Raw genomic sequence first — 16,768 nt, forward strand, 5'->3', positions numbered from 1 at the left:
AAATAGCTCTCTGAAGACCTTGGGGCAGAGCTGCTGCTTTGGGAAAGGTGACTGTTACCTGCAGCAGTCCACGGAAGACCATCTTGGCTGCCAACGTGGGCCTGCGTTCCCTAGCAACGGACGCTAGCAACAAGGGACTTTGCGTTCTCGCTGGCAGGTGGACATCAGCTTGTGGTTGGTTAAGCCAGCTCCCATGAGAACCAACTCATATAAAGGTACACAGCAACTAAATGTGGGCTTTTTTCCTTTCATCTCGCCTCTCCTGAAACAAGAGTGTAATTAACCTATCATAGGTTTTCAATCTGTCATTTCTTTACTGGCTTATTAAGAGACACTATCCTGTATGCTCCTGGTTTGTAAAATCATTATAATACCCGCAGTGAACATGTGGTAAATAAATGGTTGGCAAAGACAATCTATCTCTGAGCATAATCTGCACCCAGACAAAACACGGGGCCATTAGCCTAAGTCTGGAAACTGTCCATTCTGTCTGCAGGCAAAGGAACACCCAAACTTAATTTGGGCATCAAACTATCCTTATACTGGAACAAGAACAAAAGCACTTTTCCATGCGTAATCTTGAAGAATTAAGGCAGAGATTATGTTTTCTTGAAATACAGAAGTAAAAAATAAAAACACATAAGTCAAGAAATAAAATGATCAGAGTATCTTGTCTGCTTTAATTCTTCAGACATGTTCTCTTCACATATCCAATTCCAAGGTGTTAGGTTATTTAATAAAGAATGCTTTAATAAATGGTTTAACTAAAAAGGTGTTCTTTTCTTTTTTGATTTCTTTTTGTTGTTGGTATGGAGGCAGTCAGGACTAACCATATTTTTGATCAAACCGTAAGAGTAAGCCAAGTACCCAGTGAAAATGAGGTTATCTCATGGCATTCTTGACTTCTTGAGCTAGTTTACTGTTATCTCATATGTGACAATGGGAAGGTAAACCATCTGGTGAAAGTCCACAAAACATTTCTGCTAAATACCAGGGCATATTTTATGTCCAAGTCATAGTTTGCATCCTATTCAGCACAATCAGTTAAATTCTAAAGTTCTAAATACCATAAAACAAAATTTATGAGGGTAGTCTACTAGAGTTGAATCAAGAAATATTTACAGCCTCAGGCAGGGATTACTGTAAAGGTTGTTGAGCCATTTCACTATCACTTAAGTCAAGAAAAACTTGGAACAGAAGAAGCACAGAGAGAATCTTAACGGGTAAACCACCTCTCCTTCATCGAAAGACCCAGCTATCCTTGCAGATTCTGGTTCTTCCCATCACACTTCTAGACTGACTTACATTCTTGATCGTTAATCTGGAACTGGTATTTTCCCCTTATGGGTCACTTGAAGGTATGCATTTACTTTAGGACAACTGACTCTTGAACTGGCTCAAAGGTAAAATGTATGGATAGGACACTGGGGTCCCTTTTCTTTTTAACTGGGGATTTTAAATCTAGTTCCATGGAGCTGCTTCTCAGGTGGTGTTAGTGGTAAAGAACCTGCCTGCCAATGCAGGAGACATAGAGATGCGGGTTTGATCCCTGGATTGGGAAACTCCCCTGAAGGAGGGAAAGGCAACCTACTCCAGTATTCTTGCCTGGAAAATTCCATAGACAGAGGAGCCTGGAGGGCTACAGTCTATGGGGCTGCAAAGAGTCGGAGACGACTGAGCACACCTACTTACCTTGGTATGTCTTTCTTTTAAGTCCAGTTTTATGTTTAACTCATATTATCTGTTGAAAGTGAAACTGAAGTAGCTCAGTTGTGACTACTGAGCTACTTTGTGACCCCGACTTCGTGTTACTGACTCTTTGTGACCCCATGGACTGTAGCCTACCACACTCCTCCGTCCATGGGATTTTCCAGGCGAGAGTACTGGAGTGGGTTGCCATTTCCCTCTCCAGAGGATCTTCCCGACTCAGGGATCAAACCCAGGTCTCCCACATTGTAGGCAGATACTTTACCATCTGAATCACCAGGGAAGCCCTCATATTATCTGTTAGTTTACTCTCATATAATGAGACTTTGCTTTGCCAATAGGTGGATACAAGTTAAAATGCACGTTTTATGTTACATAATACTTGCCATAGTTTAGTATAGGCTTCGTTTTTTAACCCAGATTGCTGCTCTGGATAAGGCAAACTACAAAAAGAGGCTTTATTAAAAGTTTTCTTCAATAAAGTTCCTGAGTTTGCAAGGTCTGAATGTAGCTCAGATTGTGAAAAGAAGCTTTATGAAAAGCCAAGTAGGTATCATAAAATAGGTGAACTGGAACACAGTTTTAATTATGCCAGAGTGAGGTAGTTTACAGCTCACAGCTTAGCACCCTAACAATAGATTTGAAGTACTGACTAATTGTAATTTTGTCAGTAATAACCTTGAGACACGGGTAAACAAAAGTGTGGAACAGTGTGCTTGGATCTCTGAAGAGCCAGGGGGGTTAATCTAATTTAGATTAAACAATGAGTTCTATAAATTTAATGCTTCACGTGCATCTTAATTTAGAAATGCCAAAGAAAATATAGAAACGTAGTAAAAGAGTTTTTTTTTTTTTAATCCTTAATTTGAAGATAATCATCGGATTCAAGGGATTTTCAAAGTACAAAAGAATGAAAGTTTTCATTTAGTTAAGATGAATAAATGTGCAAAAGCCTTGTTAAGGTTAAAAAGAGTTGTGCATATAAATCAAGCGATAGTTCCTCTCTTGGATCTCTGTAGCAATTATCGTCTCTGCAAGTTTTCTGCAATTTATCATGGAATGCCTGGTGGCCCTGCCTCCATTGTTGGTCTGAAATGCTTATTTAAATCTTTTATTTAACTACTCTTGGGCTTCCCAGGTGACCCTAGTGGTAAAGAACCTGCCTGCCAATGCAGGAGACATAAGAGACTGAGATTCGATCCCTGGGTTGGGAAGAACCCCTGAAGAAGGGCATAGCAACCCACTCCAATATTCTTGCCTGAAGAATCCCATGGACAGAGGAGCTTGGTGGGCTACAGTCCATATGGTTGCACAAAGTCAGAGAGGACTGAAGTGACTGAGCATGCGTGCACACATTCATTAAGGACACGCAGTTAAGCTGCCAAATGTGGCAGATACCATCCCGGCACGGTGTACAGACTCTGCCTGAGTCTCCACCTACTCTTGGGAGTGACGACAATAATCCTAGAAGCACACAGAAGAGAGAACTGGTTGGGTAACGGAGAATTTATCTGGTCTTTGTCCCAAGTTCCTAGTTTCTAGACCCTGGGAACTTCCTGCTTGACAGGAGTGTCTTTGTTATTCACGCTGGGCCCTCAGATCCTTTTAAGATGGTGAATGGCCCTGCCTGGAAGAACAATCATGGAATTAGAGGCTCGGGGCTTTGAACCACCATGTTTCAGCCCCATCTCTATGAAGGAGAAGGAAAGGAAGATGGAGATTGAATTCATTCATGCGGCCAATGACTTACTGATCCAAGCCTACATTATGGGTGCTCAGTTGTATCTGACTCTTTTCGACTCCATGGACTGACCCTGCCAGTGTCCTCTGTCCATGGAATTTTTCAGGCAAGAAAAGCTGGAGTAGGCTACCATTTCCTTCTCCAACATAATGAAACCCCAGTAAAAAAATCTGGACATCTGAAGCTCAGGTGAGCTTCCCTGGTTAGTGACTCACACTGATACGCTGGAGGGTGACAGGCCCCACTCCATGAGGAGAAGACACAGGGACTCTGCATTTTCAGCCCTCCCAGAACTCACCCCTTGCATCTGTCCTTTCAGCCAGTCCTGATTTGTATCTCCTATAATAAAACATCCATCTGAACTGTTGTGCTTTCCTGACTTCACTGAGTCATTGTAGTAAACCTTTGGTCCTGAGGAGATAGTGCACGCATGCTAAGTTGCTTCCATTGTGTTCGACTCTTTGTGATCCTATGGACCATAGCCCACCAGGCTCCTCTGTCCATGGGATTCTCCAGGCAAGAATACTGGAGGGGGTTGCTGTGCCCTCCTCCAGGGGATCTTCTTGACCCAGGAATTGAACCTGCATCTCTTACATCTCCCGCACTGGCAGGCGGGTTCTTTTACCACTAGTGCCACTAGGGGGAGCCCAAAGAAATGGTGGGAACCCCTAAATCTGTAGTCAGGTGGTCATAAGAACAGGTGGCCTGGGAATCCCCTCTATACTTGCCCTTGGGGTCTGAAGAAAAGGCAGATTTCTTAGGGGCTGTGAAATCTATGCTGATGCCAGGCATTTGGTGTTAAGAGTCCTGTTGTAGCTTCACAGAGAGAATTTCAGAAAGGGGTCAGTTCTATGGAGAGTGGCGAGGTGTGGGTGACTGTTAACAGAGTGGGAAGGGAAGATAGTCTCAGAAGAGTTAATATCACAGCTGAGACCTGTAGCCCAGGTGAGGCTCGGCAAGGAGAAATTTCCAGGCAGAGGAAACCAGCAGGAACAAGTTCTTGAGGTGGGAAGAAGCAAAGCACGTTGGAGATATGAGACCAGTGGGGCTGGAACGGATGAACTGGGGATGACTGGAGGGTGGGACAGGTTAGCCATGGTAAGGGTTGGCATCTTAAGAGTGATGGGTAGAAGTCATAAAGTGCTACAGTCTGATTTACAGCTTTGAAAAGACCCTCTGGATAATAGGTGCATTACAACGGTGAATGTGAACTTCCCTCTGGAGGGCCTATGTTGTTGTAGGTGCCTTGAAAGCAAGAAATGTAGTTTGCACTTCACTACACTCCAGGAGAGTTATGACCAACCTAGACAGCATGTTAAAGCAGAGACATTACTTTGCCAACAAAGGTCCATCTAGTCAAGGCTATGGTTTTCCAGTACTCATGTATGGATGTGAGAGTTGGACTAGAAAGAAAGCTGAGAGCTGAGGAATTGATGCTTTTGAACTGTAGTGTTGGAGAAGACTCTTGAGAGTCCCTTGGACTGCAAGGAGGTCCAACCAGTCCATCCTAAAGGAGATCAGTCCTGAGTGTTCATTGGAAGGACTGATGTTGAAGCTGAAACTCCAATACTTTGGCCACCTGATGTGAAGAGCTGACTCATTGGAAAAGACCCTGATGCTGGGAAAGATTGAAGGTGGGAGGAGAAGGGGACGACAGAGGATGAGATGGTCGGATGGCATCACTGACTCGATGGACATGAGTTTGGGTGATCTCTGGGAGTTGGTGATGGACAGGGATGCCTGGCATGCTGTGGTCCATGGGGTCGCAAAGAGTTGGACATGACTGAGCAACTGAACATTCACACGATGTCTCTGATCAATGCTGAGTGTATATATAGAAGTTACCACATAATCTAGGCTGAAATCCAAGTCTGCATGCAGAAATATGAGGATGTAAAGGGAAGGGGAATCCCTACTCAAGCTGATCAGTGGGTGAATTGGCAGGTTACTGTGACTGAGCTTGAAAACCAGATAAAATCTACATTAAAAAAATTCTGCCATAGTTCCACATATTTTTCAAGTCCTATGCATTTTTTTCCCAAATTTTCAAAAAATTTTTTTTACAATCTGGGTCAGAGGTTCAGCAAACTATGGCCTTCAGGCCAAATCCAGCCTGTTTCCTTTCTAAGTCACATTTTGTTCTAACCATCCACGTGCGTCTGTTTACACGTTGTCAACAACAGCTTTCACACTGCAGGGCTGAGTGGTTCTAATAGCCTGTGTGGTCCCAAAGCCTAGAATACTTCCTGCGGATCTTTTATAGAAAAGGTTAACTGACTCCCTGCTTGGATGAAAGGCTCCTTTTGTGGTTGTCATTGGGAACAGTGAGAGCCCTGCGCATTATTGGGCTCTTTGTATGTTTTGCTAGAGTCCTCCTGGTTTTCCAAGGGTAGTTTCTGAAGAAGGCAGGAAGCTAAGGGGGTGACTTCCATTTGCTGCCAGCAAGGGCGATGACAGAGAAGGAAAGAGGTTCTTTGTGTGGACGGATATCACTTTGGGAGCTGAGCTCCAAGCAGGGGTTGTGATCACCAACTCCAGTCAGGAATGAGGCTACTCGCTGGGTGCCAACCCTCAGCTATGAGAAAAGGTGGATCTTCTCCAAAAGCAGAGAAGAATTAAGGGTCAAGACAGTGGGATGGAGGATAGGGAGGTGGGCAGAGCTTTCTTGTTAGCAGGCTTGTCACTCCTCCCACAGTGGATGAATGTAATAACAATGGAGGTGATGACAGTCAGAGAACGCTGAGCACGTGCAAAGCTGCAGGGAATTTCAGTTTAAAAGAACCACTGCAGCGATGCAGCTGTGATTATTCTCATTTGCAGCTGAGAGAAGGCTGTGAGCAGGAAGTAGAAGATCAGAGAGGTTAAGGAACTGGTTCAAAGGCACATGGCCGGTGAGGGAGGGAGCCAGGATGGGGAGCCAGGCGTGTAGAATTCCCAAGCCTACACTATTCAACGTGCTGCTCTCCAGTGCTGCCACTCAGGGCGCGGACCACTAACCAGCGGCAGGCACAGTGGCACCTCTAGTCCTGGCCCAGACTTCCTCAATTGAAACCTGCATTTTACCAAGACCCCCAGGTGATTTCTGAGCACATTAAAGTTTGGAAAGCAGTGATACTCGAGACCTCCAAACTTTTTCAAACTTCCACTAAGAATCCACGTTTCCATCCAAATTTCCACTTCATCAGACTTGTCACCCTCGATAAAACATAAGCGATAACAAACAAGGACCTACTTTACGAACATAGAACTCTGCTTAGTGTTATGTGGCAGCCTGGATGGGAGGGGTGTTTGGGGGAGAATGGATATGTATATTTGAGTTCCTTCACCGTTCATCTGAAACTATCACAACTTGGTTAATTGGCTACACCCCAATACAAAATAAAACTTTCAAAAACAAACCAACAAAAGCATAAACTGATCCGGGAAGGGAGCCATGCCCCACTTGCCTCAGTAAAGCCTGTTCGGTTGAATTAAATTCCAGGAGTAGATACTGGACAGATAAGAAACTGTTTCACCTGGTAATTTTCTTGATTCCAAGCATGTTCCACATCAGGCATTCTTAGAACCATTGGAGCAAGCCTAACACTCTTCTGTAAGAAGATTAGAGAGATCGCTTGGAAAGTTCAGCAGAGGAACCCAGTTATGGGGATTCAATTCACAGAACAATGTCCCTCCTGCCTCTGGGATCCTGTGACAAGTTCAGAAAGGAAGAGACTTGCTCAGCCTGGCGAATCTCCTCTGGGGGATGGGTGATTCCTCTGAACACAAGCAGGGTTGGAAAGGCAGCCACATGCAAACAAATACCACATCCATTATCAAATATCATCACATCTATTATCCTAAAGGAAATCAACCATGAATATTCATTGGAAGGACTGATGCTGAAGCTGAAGCTCCGATACTTTGGCCACCTGATGCGAAGAGCTGACTCATTGGAAAAGACCCTGATGCTGGGAAAGATTGAAGGCAGGAGGAGAGGGGACAACAGAGGATGAGATGGTTGGATGGCATCACCGAGTCAATGGACATGAGTCTAAGAAAATTCTGGGAGATAGGGAAGGACAGGGAAGCCCGGTGTGCTGCAGTTCATGGGGTGGCAAGGAGTCAGACCCGACTGACTGACTTAACAAGAGCATTATCAAATAGAAATACTTTTTTTCCTCCCCAAACTGTAACTGATTTCACTGCTCATTTCCACAGTGGATTTGCAGTTCAAGCTAAGTGGCCAAATAATATGAAAGCTGACACTTCCCCAGGGCTCTGTCCACTTCTAACCATTTAAAATCACTCCCGAGTCTGGAGACCAGAGAGAAGCTTCCTTCTTTCTGCCTCTGCCGCCTTTGTCATTGAAACTGCCCTCAGACATGCCCAGAGGGTTCAGTCCTTTAATGGGAATCAGCCTAGGTTTTGATCCTAAAAATTTCACTCTTTCTGCTAGTTCTTACTGCCACTCCTGCTTCTCAGTCAGTAGTCGCCGGTGGCAATAGCTGCAGAGGCTGGGACATTAAGAAAAAAAAATAGGAGTTAATGGTTTCTACACATAACTGTTTTCTTCTTTTTTTTAACCCCCTTGCTGGATGGTGGTCATGGTTTAGTTGCTAAGTCGTGTCCCACTATAGCCCGCCAGGCTCTTCTGTCCATGGGATTCTCCAGGCAAGAATACTGGAGTGGGTTGCCATTTCCTTCTCCAGGGGATCTTCCCAACCCACGAATCGAACCCAGGTGCCCTGCATTGCAGGCAGATTCTTTACCAACTGACCTACAAGGAAAGCCCCTTGTTGGATACTATCAGCTAAAAAACTGCCTAGAACCAGAAGTAAGAACAAAGCACAAAAATCTTGAAGTCACTAACTTTCTGTCTCCAACCCTGAGCTTTCTGTCAGGTTTCCAGTCGGTTAATCCCACAGTAGGGCAAGAGGAAGCACTCAGCACCACCTTAAGTGCTCCACTTAGCTGTTGGTGGGCAGGCGCCTGGGGTCAGGATTCCAGGTCAAAGCTCTCTCTTTGGATCTCAGCATGCATCTTGGCCACCGGGAATTATTAAAGATGAAGGCTCTTGTCAAATTCTCTCTCCATGTGCTCTGCCATAAACAAGCTGGGAGCCCCTGACTCGGTCACTTAACCTCCCTGGAGCCAAGCTCCCATGTCTGGAAACTGAGAGATTTGCACTGTCTGATCTCTAAGTGTCTTCCACTGCTAGAATGTCGCTGATTCTGTGTTTGTGCTTTTAAATGTGCTTGACCCAAGGACATATAGCTACATCTCACAGGAAGAAATGGGGAAAGGAAAAGAGCATCCTCTGAGGACATAATTACAAGAGTGATCCAATGTGATCCATTCTGGAATTTGCTCTGGAACCACACAGATCTCCTGGCTCCAGCTCTTACTGGCAAACCACGCAATAAGTCTGATTCTATTTTCTCCTTGGTACAAAACACAAAGATATCATCACATAGAGGATGTTGGAAGAATCAGGAGAAAATGAATATACAGTGCTTGTTCACAGCCTGCACAGGGGCTTCCCTGATGGCTCAGTGGTAAAGAATCCACCTGCTAATGCAGGAGATGCAGGTTTGATCCTTGGGTTGGGAAGATTGCCCTGGAGCAGGAAATGGCTACCCACTCCAGTATTCTTGCCTAGAAAATCCCAGGGACAGAGGAGCCTGGTGGGCTACGGTCCATGGCGTTGCAACTACACGACTTAGCGACTAAACCACCAGCATCACTTGCATGCTGGACCCTTTCCCTTTCTTGTCTCTTCCAAGCGTGAAACAGCAAAGACAAGGGCCTGTTTGAGCCCCTGGGGCCCTCTTACAGGGAATGACACTCATTTGAACCCCCCACTGAAGTGTCTTATCTTTGGAGAAATGACATGTTAGATACAGTCCTTGCTCTGTCCTTCTTGGTAAGGTTAATGGCCAGGGAAGGCCCTGGTTTATAAACGTCTTACAGTAGAGAGTGGCCTTTACACATCTCTAGCACACAGGATTGCATTCCCAAAGAACACGTGTCCACGTCATTTGGATAAAGCTCCATCATCATCTTTATTTCTTTTGTTGTCTCTGCCCTCGGAGTGTCCCTAAATAGGATGGTGTCTGCCTTACCTTTTCTTCATGGCCTCTCAGAGTCACCTCTGCAGCTCTAAGAACCTGAACTGACATCTTAAACGTCCACCGTGACTACAGCGCTCTGCCTGCCAGGCTGACAGTCAGGTGGGTTTCTGGCCTGGACTCAGAGGTCCTTGGGGCTTCCCAGGTGGCCATAGTAGTAAAGAACCTGCCTGCTAAGTCAGGAGACACAGAGACCCAGGTTTAATCCCTGTATTGGGAAGATCCCCTGGAGGAGGAAACAGCAACCTACTCCAGTATTCTTGCCTGGAGAGTTCCATGGACAGAGGAGCCTGGTGGGTTATAGTCCATAGGGTTGCAAAGAGTCGGACACGACTGAAATGACTTGGCATGCAGAGGTCCTTGAGTAACACGTTCTCCTGATTGTTTCTACCCAAGTGTATTCAAAACACTTGCTTTTGTAATAAACTTGCTCTTAATTAATTGTTTAAAATCCCTGTATCCCTATAGGAGATACGAGGACTCTTTGCCTCATATGGTTGAGAATAAGACAATTATCTAGCAAGTACTTTCCTTCTACAATTAATTATAGTCACTATATATAGTTACAAAAAGGATTTCTACCTCCCAAACCTGACATAATTTGTTTTTGAACTAATTCCATAGAAGCTCAGGAACCTCCTGCAAGAATAATTATATATTTAAATTTGAAAACAATTTCTATTCTATCAGCCCTTTCCATCCTCTAAATAGCTCCATTGTTTCTCCTAGGTGAGTATGTGCGATTTAGGGTGGGGGGAGATTTGTAATTTTACGCTACTTTTTATCTTAGCTGACCATCTGTCCTCAGTCACACTTTCAGTTTCATTTAGATTTGAGGTTTCCATTTAAATGTGTTTGAATAAGAAGACACCAAAGTCTGAGGGTATTAGCATTTTACAGTGCTATATGGGAAATGCAGCAGATTCTGAAATTCACTGATTTTTCTTAGCATTTTGATTATATGGGTCTATGAGTTCAGATGAATCAAAGTAAAAATGAAACTCAGCAGGCATGATGAAATCAACTGAAGCTGCCGAAACGGTTGGTCAGAGCCCACAAAAATTGTTTCATTCTCTAAGACTAGGGGGATAGAACCAGACCTAATTCAAGAGACAGCTTCTGAGGGCTGTCATCATTCAGGTCCTCAAATAGAGACAGACATTGCTCAGCAGCAGATTTGGTTTTTTAAACTGTAGCTTGGCACAGACTTCAGTAAATGACACAGAGTTAATCTCTACAAACAAGAGGATATATGTACGATGTCACTTTTCAAGTTATACAAATTAGAATTTAATTCCAACATTCACGCAGTATTGGTAACTGGATGCGGGTGGGGAGAGACCCAGATGACATATATTTTAAACAATTTAATTTCTGCCGTAAACTTAGAGATGCGAATGGAGACAAGGAAACCAGCCTGACCTTGTGCAGAGGAAGCTGTGTATATTCTCTGCTCTGTCTTTCCTCTGGGAGCCTCACAGAGGCTGTGAGGGGGCACAGAAGTTTGTTGCTTAAATGACATTTTCAAAGAAATATTTTGTTCATTTGTAAAACAGAAAGGCTAATATTTACCTTACCCAGCTCACAGGGGGGCTGTATCCAAGGAAACCACACATGTGTGAAATCTGGGAAATGCTATGATGTGGGCACTTTATCATTACTGTGTCCACGTTAGAACATTCTGAAAAGGAAGGTGGACATCAAAACTGCTAACTGCTACCTGGCAATTCAGGTACGAAGTATGGAATATGGCCCGTTGCCTGCAAAAACCGAAGATTTCTCTCTCTCGGACACAAAAATATTCCACATAATTGCAATTAAAGATTCACTGTGCTTCTGTTTGCATGAAATATCAGGTAAAATATGAATTAAGAAGTACTGATGAAGCTGCAGTCCTACAAGAAGCTGGAGGCCATACGGTGTCAGTGAACAGGACAGCTCCTTGTCTATCAACCGTCCTAAGAATGTTTCTAAGAGCAACAGCCTTGGGAGAAAAATGCAAATGAACACTGACCACCAGACTTCTGCTATTTCCCCGTCTAAATATAAAGTCTTCCTGAAACATGTATCACTTCTTTCTTCAACATCAGCTGCAATACTTTTATATCACAAATCCATTAAATTATCAAACATTTTGTGTTTTCCAATACTTTTGTATGTGCTTTTCACAAAACATGACTTTTTTTTTTTTTAAATTCACAGATCACCTAGTAAAGTGCTAGATAAATAGCAGACACTTAAATAAATTCTTCCTGAGGACTGATTTAGTATGAGAAAACATGCTAATATTAGCTATAAACTGTTAATATACTCCCACATATACTATCTAATGTAGCTGGGATCTTGTCTTTAAGAATGGTAACAAAAATCTGCAGAAGCTGGATTTCATAACTATATTGAGCTAATCCATTACTTAAGGGGAACCCCTTATCTAATTCAAGGCTAACTTCATGATTAGAATTGATAAGTGAGAATATCTTTATATATTAATGAGTAATTATGACAAAATTTAGAAACTGACTTTCACTGGCCAGCACATGAGAACCTGCTTATTTTGAGCATGACACTACAATCCATCTCTCAAAATATGTTTAAAATGCATCTATGAAGGAGATCAGCCCTGAGATTTCTTTGGAAGGAATGATGCTAAAGCTGAAATTCCAGTACTTTGGCCACCTCATGTGAAGAGTTGACTCCTCGCATTGGAAAAGACTCTGATGCTGGGAGGGATTGGGGGCAGGAGGAGAAGGGGATGACAGAGGATGAGATGGCTGGATGGCATCACTGACTCGATGGACGTGAGCCTGAGTGAACTCTGGAAGTTGGTGATGGACAGGGAGGCCTGGTGTGCTGCGATTCATGGGGTAACAAAGAGTCGGACACGACTGAGCGACTGATCTGAACTGACCTGATCTGATCTGATATTATTATTTTATGTCAATATCTTTTTTTTAAGCAGTTGAAACTAATTTCTTATCATACAGTTCTGTTAAACTTGACTAGACAAAAGAAGTATTATTGTCTAGTAAATGCATGATAAAGTTCTTTTGACCAATTTAATTTTAAGGATAGCATATTCATTTTCTGCATGCAAGAAGAGAAAAATCAGAACAGGCTCCATCTCTCCTTTGTATCTGGAACATCGTGTGGTTTAATTGCTGACAGCCTCGATGTACTAAGCAGTAAGCAGCTGAGCATGCATCGTTACATTCCTTAGGACACCTCCTTGAGTGGATGCAATAATTTATTATATTGAGTAGTTCTAATTCTCCCTTGATTTATGGAAGCGGTAATAACAGTCCATCTCACAAAATGCTTTGCTAGGAGGACTCCAGATCCGGGCACTAAAATTTTTATGGCCTCCTCAGGAGAAGTTGGGATGCGGGTGGAATTCTCAGCACCACAGCTGAGAAAAACAGAGGGATCTGCCTGAGGTCTCCAGGCAAGTGAGTTACCCAGGGAACAGAATCCAGGTCTCCTGATGCCCTGCGCACAATCACAAAAGCACAGAACTCCCGGAAGAGTTGCCCAAATCCCGTGTGCCGACAAGAAGAGGGGAAATGAGACCCAGGATGCTCATCGCAGAATCCCCATAGCAACCTGTCACCATCTCCCTCTGACTACAATAAAGCACACTGGAGGGTATCAGGCAGCATAAAATCCTTATGGTACCCTTAATTAGGTGGGATCATTGCTCTCACTCCCTGACTTCCTGCAGCCCCAAATTCCTTTCTGTGGTGCCGAAACTCGAAAGCAAGATGTAGTTACAGAAACACTCTTTGGCTTACAAGGGACCATCAAGCTCTGATGATGATGAAACTTGATAGCAATAATGTCAAACTTTATATGACCATAATCCGAGTTTACAATGATACATTAAGCCATAATGTGACTATTTATATCACCATAAACTGAGTTTATGGTGATATAAATAGTCATGCTAATGGCATTAACAGCAGCACTCAGTGGAATCACAGCTGTTGAGTGCTGCTTATGCTGTTAGCATTGCTACTTATATCACCATAAACTTAGGTAGCACAGTCGTTACCTACAAATATACAAGAAAGATGAATGTCCACACTGTATGCCCAGATCTAGGCTCCTATACTGGAGACTTTATAGCTGTCACCCTCCTCTATGTATTAAGGTCTACTTAGCCCTCTATTTGGCTCTGTTTATACCAAAGAGCAATCTGTTTTTCTGCCAACCTCTGATTTGCTGGGAAACACTATTTAAAATTGATAAGAAGGTGCAAGCCGCCACCGCAGGCACACTTACTGTCTCCTTGGCAGCGCAGGGGACCCACACTCAGCTTGGCTTCTGAGCCTTGCCGGTCGGTATCTCCAACCACCACCTGGCTGACTGGCAGGTGATCTTTGTAGGATAAGAAACCAGCATCCTTTCTCCTGAATCACAAGGAAAGACAAACACATGAGGAGGCTACGTTAGAAGCACATCTTTTCTGATTATTGTTTAAGTTGTTCGACAAATGACCACGTTCCAATAACTGCTCAGAGAACCACAGTTAACGAGTTGTTCCTCTCTTCCACTTGGTGGTTTTGCAACTCACGGCTCAGAAGCAACTGTGGCCTCTTTGCTTTCTGGAAAACAGAACCGATGCCCTGCTTTCCGGAGTCACAACCAGGACACACCATACTGTTTCAGGCTGAGTGTAGACTATCACATTGCTTGAAGCACTCACAACACCTGAGCGTGTGTGCAGAGTTTGCTGCTGTCATGGAATCAAAAGTTCAACAAAGTCAACGAGATCTCTTGCATAAAATGAGAAACAAAGCCCTATTAAAAAAAATACCCTTGTCTCCTTAATTGCTTTCTTTCCTGCTGTGCATCAGCTAAATAAGAGACACTTTTTGTTCCTTCATCTCTTCTTGTTTATTAACAACGAAAAAGACTTTTAAGTTTCCAACACAGAGCAGGTGCTCACTAAGTGTCTATTTCCATCTGTAATGAGGAGTGGAGTTTAGAGGCAAGCCCAACTTGGCTTTTTTCTTGGATTTCTCCTCCTGTTTATGCTTATATTGTTATCTTGTTTCAGGTCTCCTAACTCAACCCTGTACCCACCCTAAATGGAGGGAGAGGGCAAGGCCAGTTGTAAAGCACTGACTCTAGGATGCAGCATAGAAATACAGGAGATGTCCTTGGGGATGGAGCCCAAGTGAGTTATGCGGTAGGACAGATTTTACCTTGATAGGAAATGCCTGGCCCTCATCCTCTTTTTGTACTGCTGTGGCTGAGAGATCCCCTGACTTGGGGCTGGATGGCTGGGAGGCGCGCAACAGGATCAAGTCATTCCACAGATTTATCTTTTTGCATGATTTTGTGCACTGTTCAGCCTAAATGTAAATGAGAATTTTGAAACTGTATGTACAACTGATCACAGGAGAGACAACTGATTTTGGATGATGGAAGAATGAGAGAGAGAGTTCAGTAGTCAGGTGAAAGATCTACCAGTTGCATCTCTTGCTGGCAATTGAGGAGAACCAAACTTGGAAACCTGCCTCCAAAATGCTGTGCTGTTAGGAGCAGTTGCTGGCTCCTCTGACTCTCTAGAATGTCACCAAACCCATGCTCCTTCATGTGTCAGGACCCACAGAAACCCAGGAAGGAGTCAGAATTTAGCCAGTGGACCCCAAACAAGTTTATTTTCCACTGCTTTGGTTATGTCAGTATTTCCAAAATAAAGTTAACTTTTTTTTTTTTTTTTTTAATCAAATGAGAACAAGATCATGCAGAAAAGCACTGTGGCTCTTACTGACATTGCAGCTACTGATGATCCAGCCTCAAATAATTTGTAAGCCCACCTCCTGGTGACTCAGACAGTAAAGAATCTGCCTGCAATGCAGAAGACCTGGGTTCAGTCCCTGGATCAGGAAGATCCCCTGGAGAAGGGAGTGGCTACCCACTCCAGCATTCTTGCCTGGAGAATTCCATGGACAGAGGAGCCTGGTGGGCTACAGTCCACGGAGTCACAAAAGAGTTGGACATGACTGAGTGACTAACACTTTCACTCCTTATATTAGAAGTTCTATCAGTTAATATTATGTCAGAGAGGGAAGAAAGTCTTTGCTATTAAATTTTCATATTTAGGGTTTCTTAAGGGACAATAAATGCAAACACCCTTATCATTTGACAGTCTACTGGAACTATGTACATTCCTGTGGAATGTCAGGCTGAGATTCTCTACAAGTTCATTATCATCTAAGTAAGGGATCTGCAAGCTAAGATCTGAGAAAAATTAATCTTGTTCCTTTTTCTGGGATTGACCATAAGCTATTTAAAATTTGTTTTAAACAGTTGAAAAGAAATCCAAAGCAGAGCAATATTTTATGCCATATGAAAATTACATAAAAATCAAAGTCAGTGTCCATATGTAAAATTTTACTGAAACAAAACTTTTAATTTTTTAAAAAATTAAAAATTTTTTCTTTTTAAGTTTTCTTTCCTTTTTACAAATCGTCTATGGTGTCTCCAGGTTACATCGACAGAGTTGAGTAGCTGTGATAGAGACCATGTGGCCCTCAATGCCTAAAATATTTGTCTGGCCCTTTAAGAAAATGTTGTCAGCTCTTACTCCAAATCATCAGTATCCATTTTTCCTTTGGGAACTGATTGATCAAATATCCCACTGATAATCAGGGGGGCCTAATGTGCAACTTATCCCACAGTTGAGTGTACGTTAGGGAAGGGGCATGAGACTCTTTGAGGTGGGGGAAAAAATTTAAGCTGACATTATTCACTCTGGTAGTGAGAAATAACTTAGAACTTATTAATAATCAATGTTTTGATTGAGGTTGCACTACGTGAGCGTCACATGTCAGGATGCTCAACATCTTTACCTGATACTTCGCATTGTCAGTTCATTTATGATGAATGAGAAAGTGACTATTTTATAACAAATCTTGTGCTAATAAAAGAGTAGTTTGAAAACAAATGTTTGGAAATATTCCAATCATTATGTAATATTATTGCCAAAATTGATATGTGCATAATTTCATAAGAATTTACATATCTATATACTTCTACAACTTGGACACATAGTTTTAAAATATATGTAATAAATTGGTAAATGTGGAGTTCCAATGGATTTTGGACTTATTTTATAATACTGAAATGGGTCATTAACCAATTACTTTGCAAATAAAACTGACTCAGAGATGATAGAAATTTACTACATTTTATCAAAACCTTT

General features: G+C 42.9%; 1 protein-coding gene across 7 annotated transcripts in view; it reads right to left on the bottom strand.

Annotated features, from left to right (window-relative positions):
• Positions 1-16,768, bottom strand: part of CNTNAP2 (contactin associated protein 2) — a 2,322,173-nt gene that overhangs the window by 401,120 nt on the left and 1,904,285 nt on the right. For all 7 annotated transcript variants that reach the window (XM_086398240.1, XM_086398242.1, XM_086398243.1 and 4 more), the window contains one exon: positions 13,837-13,964. In XM_086398240.1, the coding sequence (XP_086254366.1) occupies positions 13,837-13,964 (128 nt within the window). The remainder of the gene's footprint in view (positions 1-13,836; positions 13,965-16,768) is intronic.

This window comes from Bos grunniens, chromosome 4 (assembly GCF_055505025.1).
Source record: "Bos grunniens cultivar Pamir isolate PY7600 chromosome 4, Bosgru_T2T1.0, whole genome shotgun sequence".
NCBI lineage: Eukaryota > Metazoa > Chordata > Mammalia > Artiodactyla > Bovidae > Bos > Bos grunniens.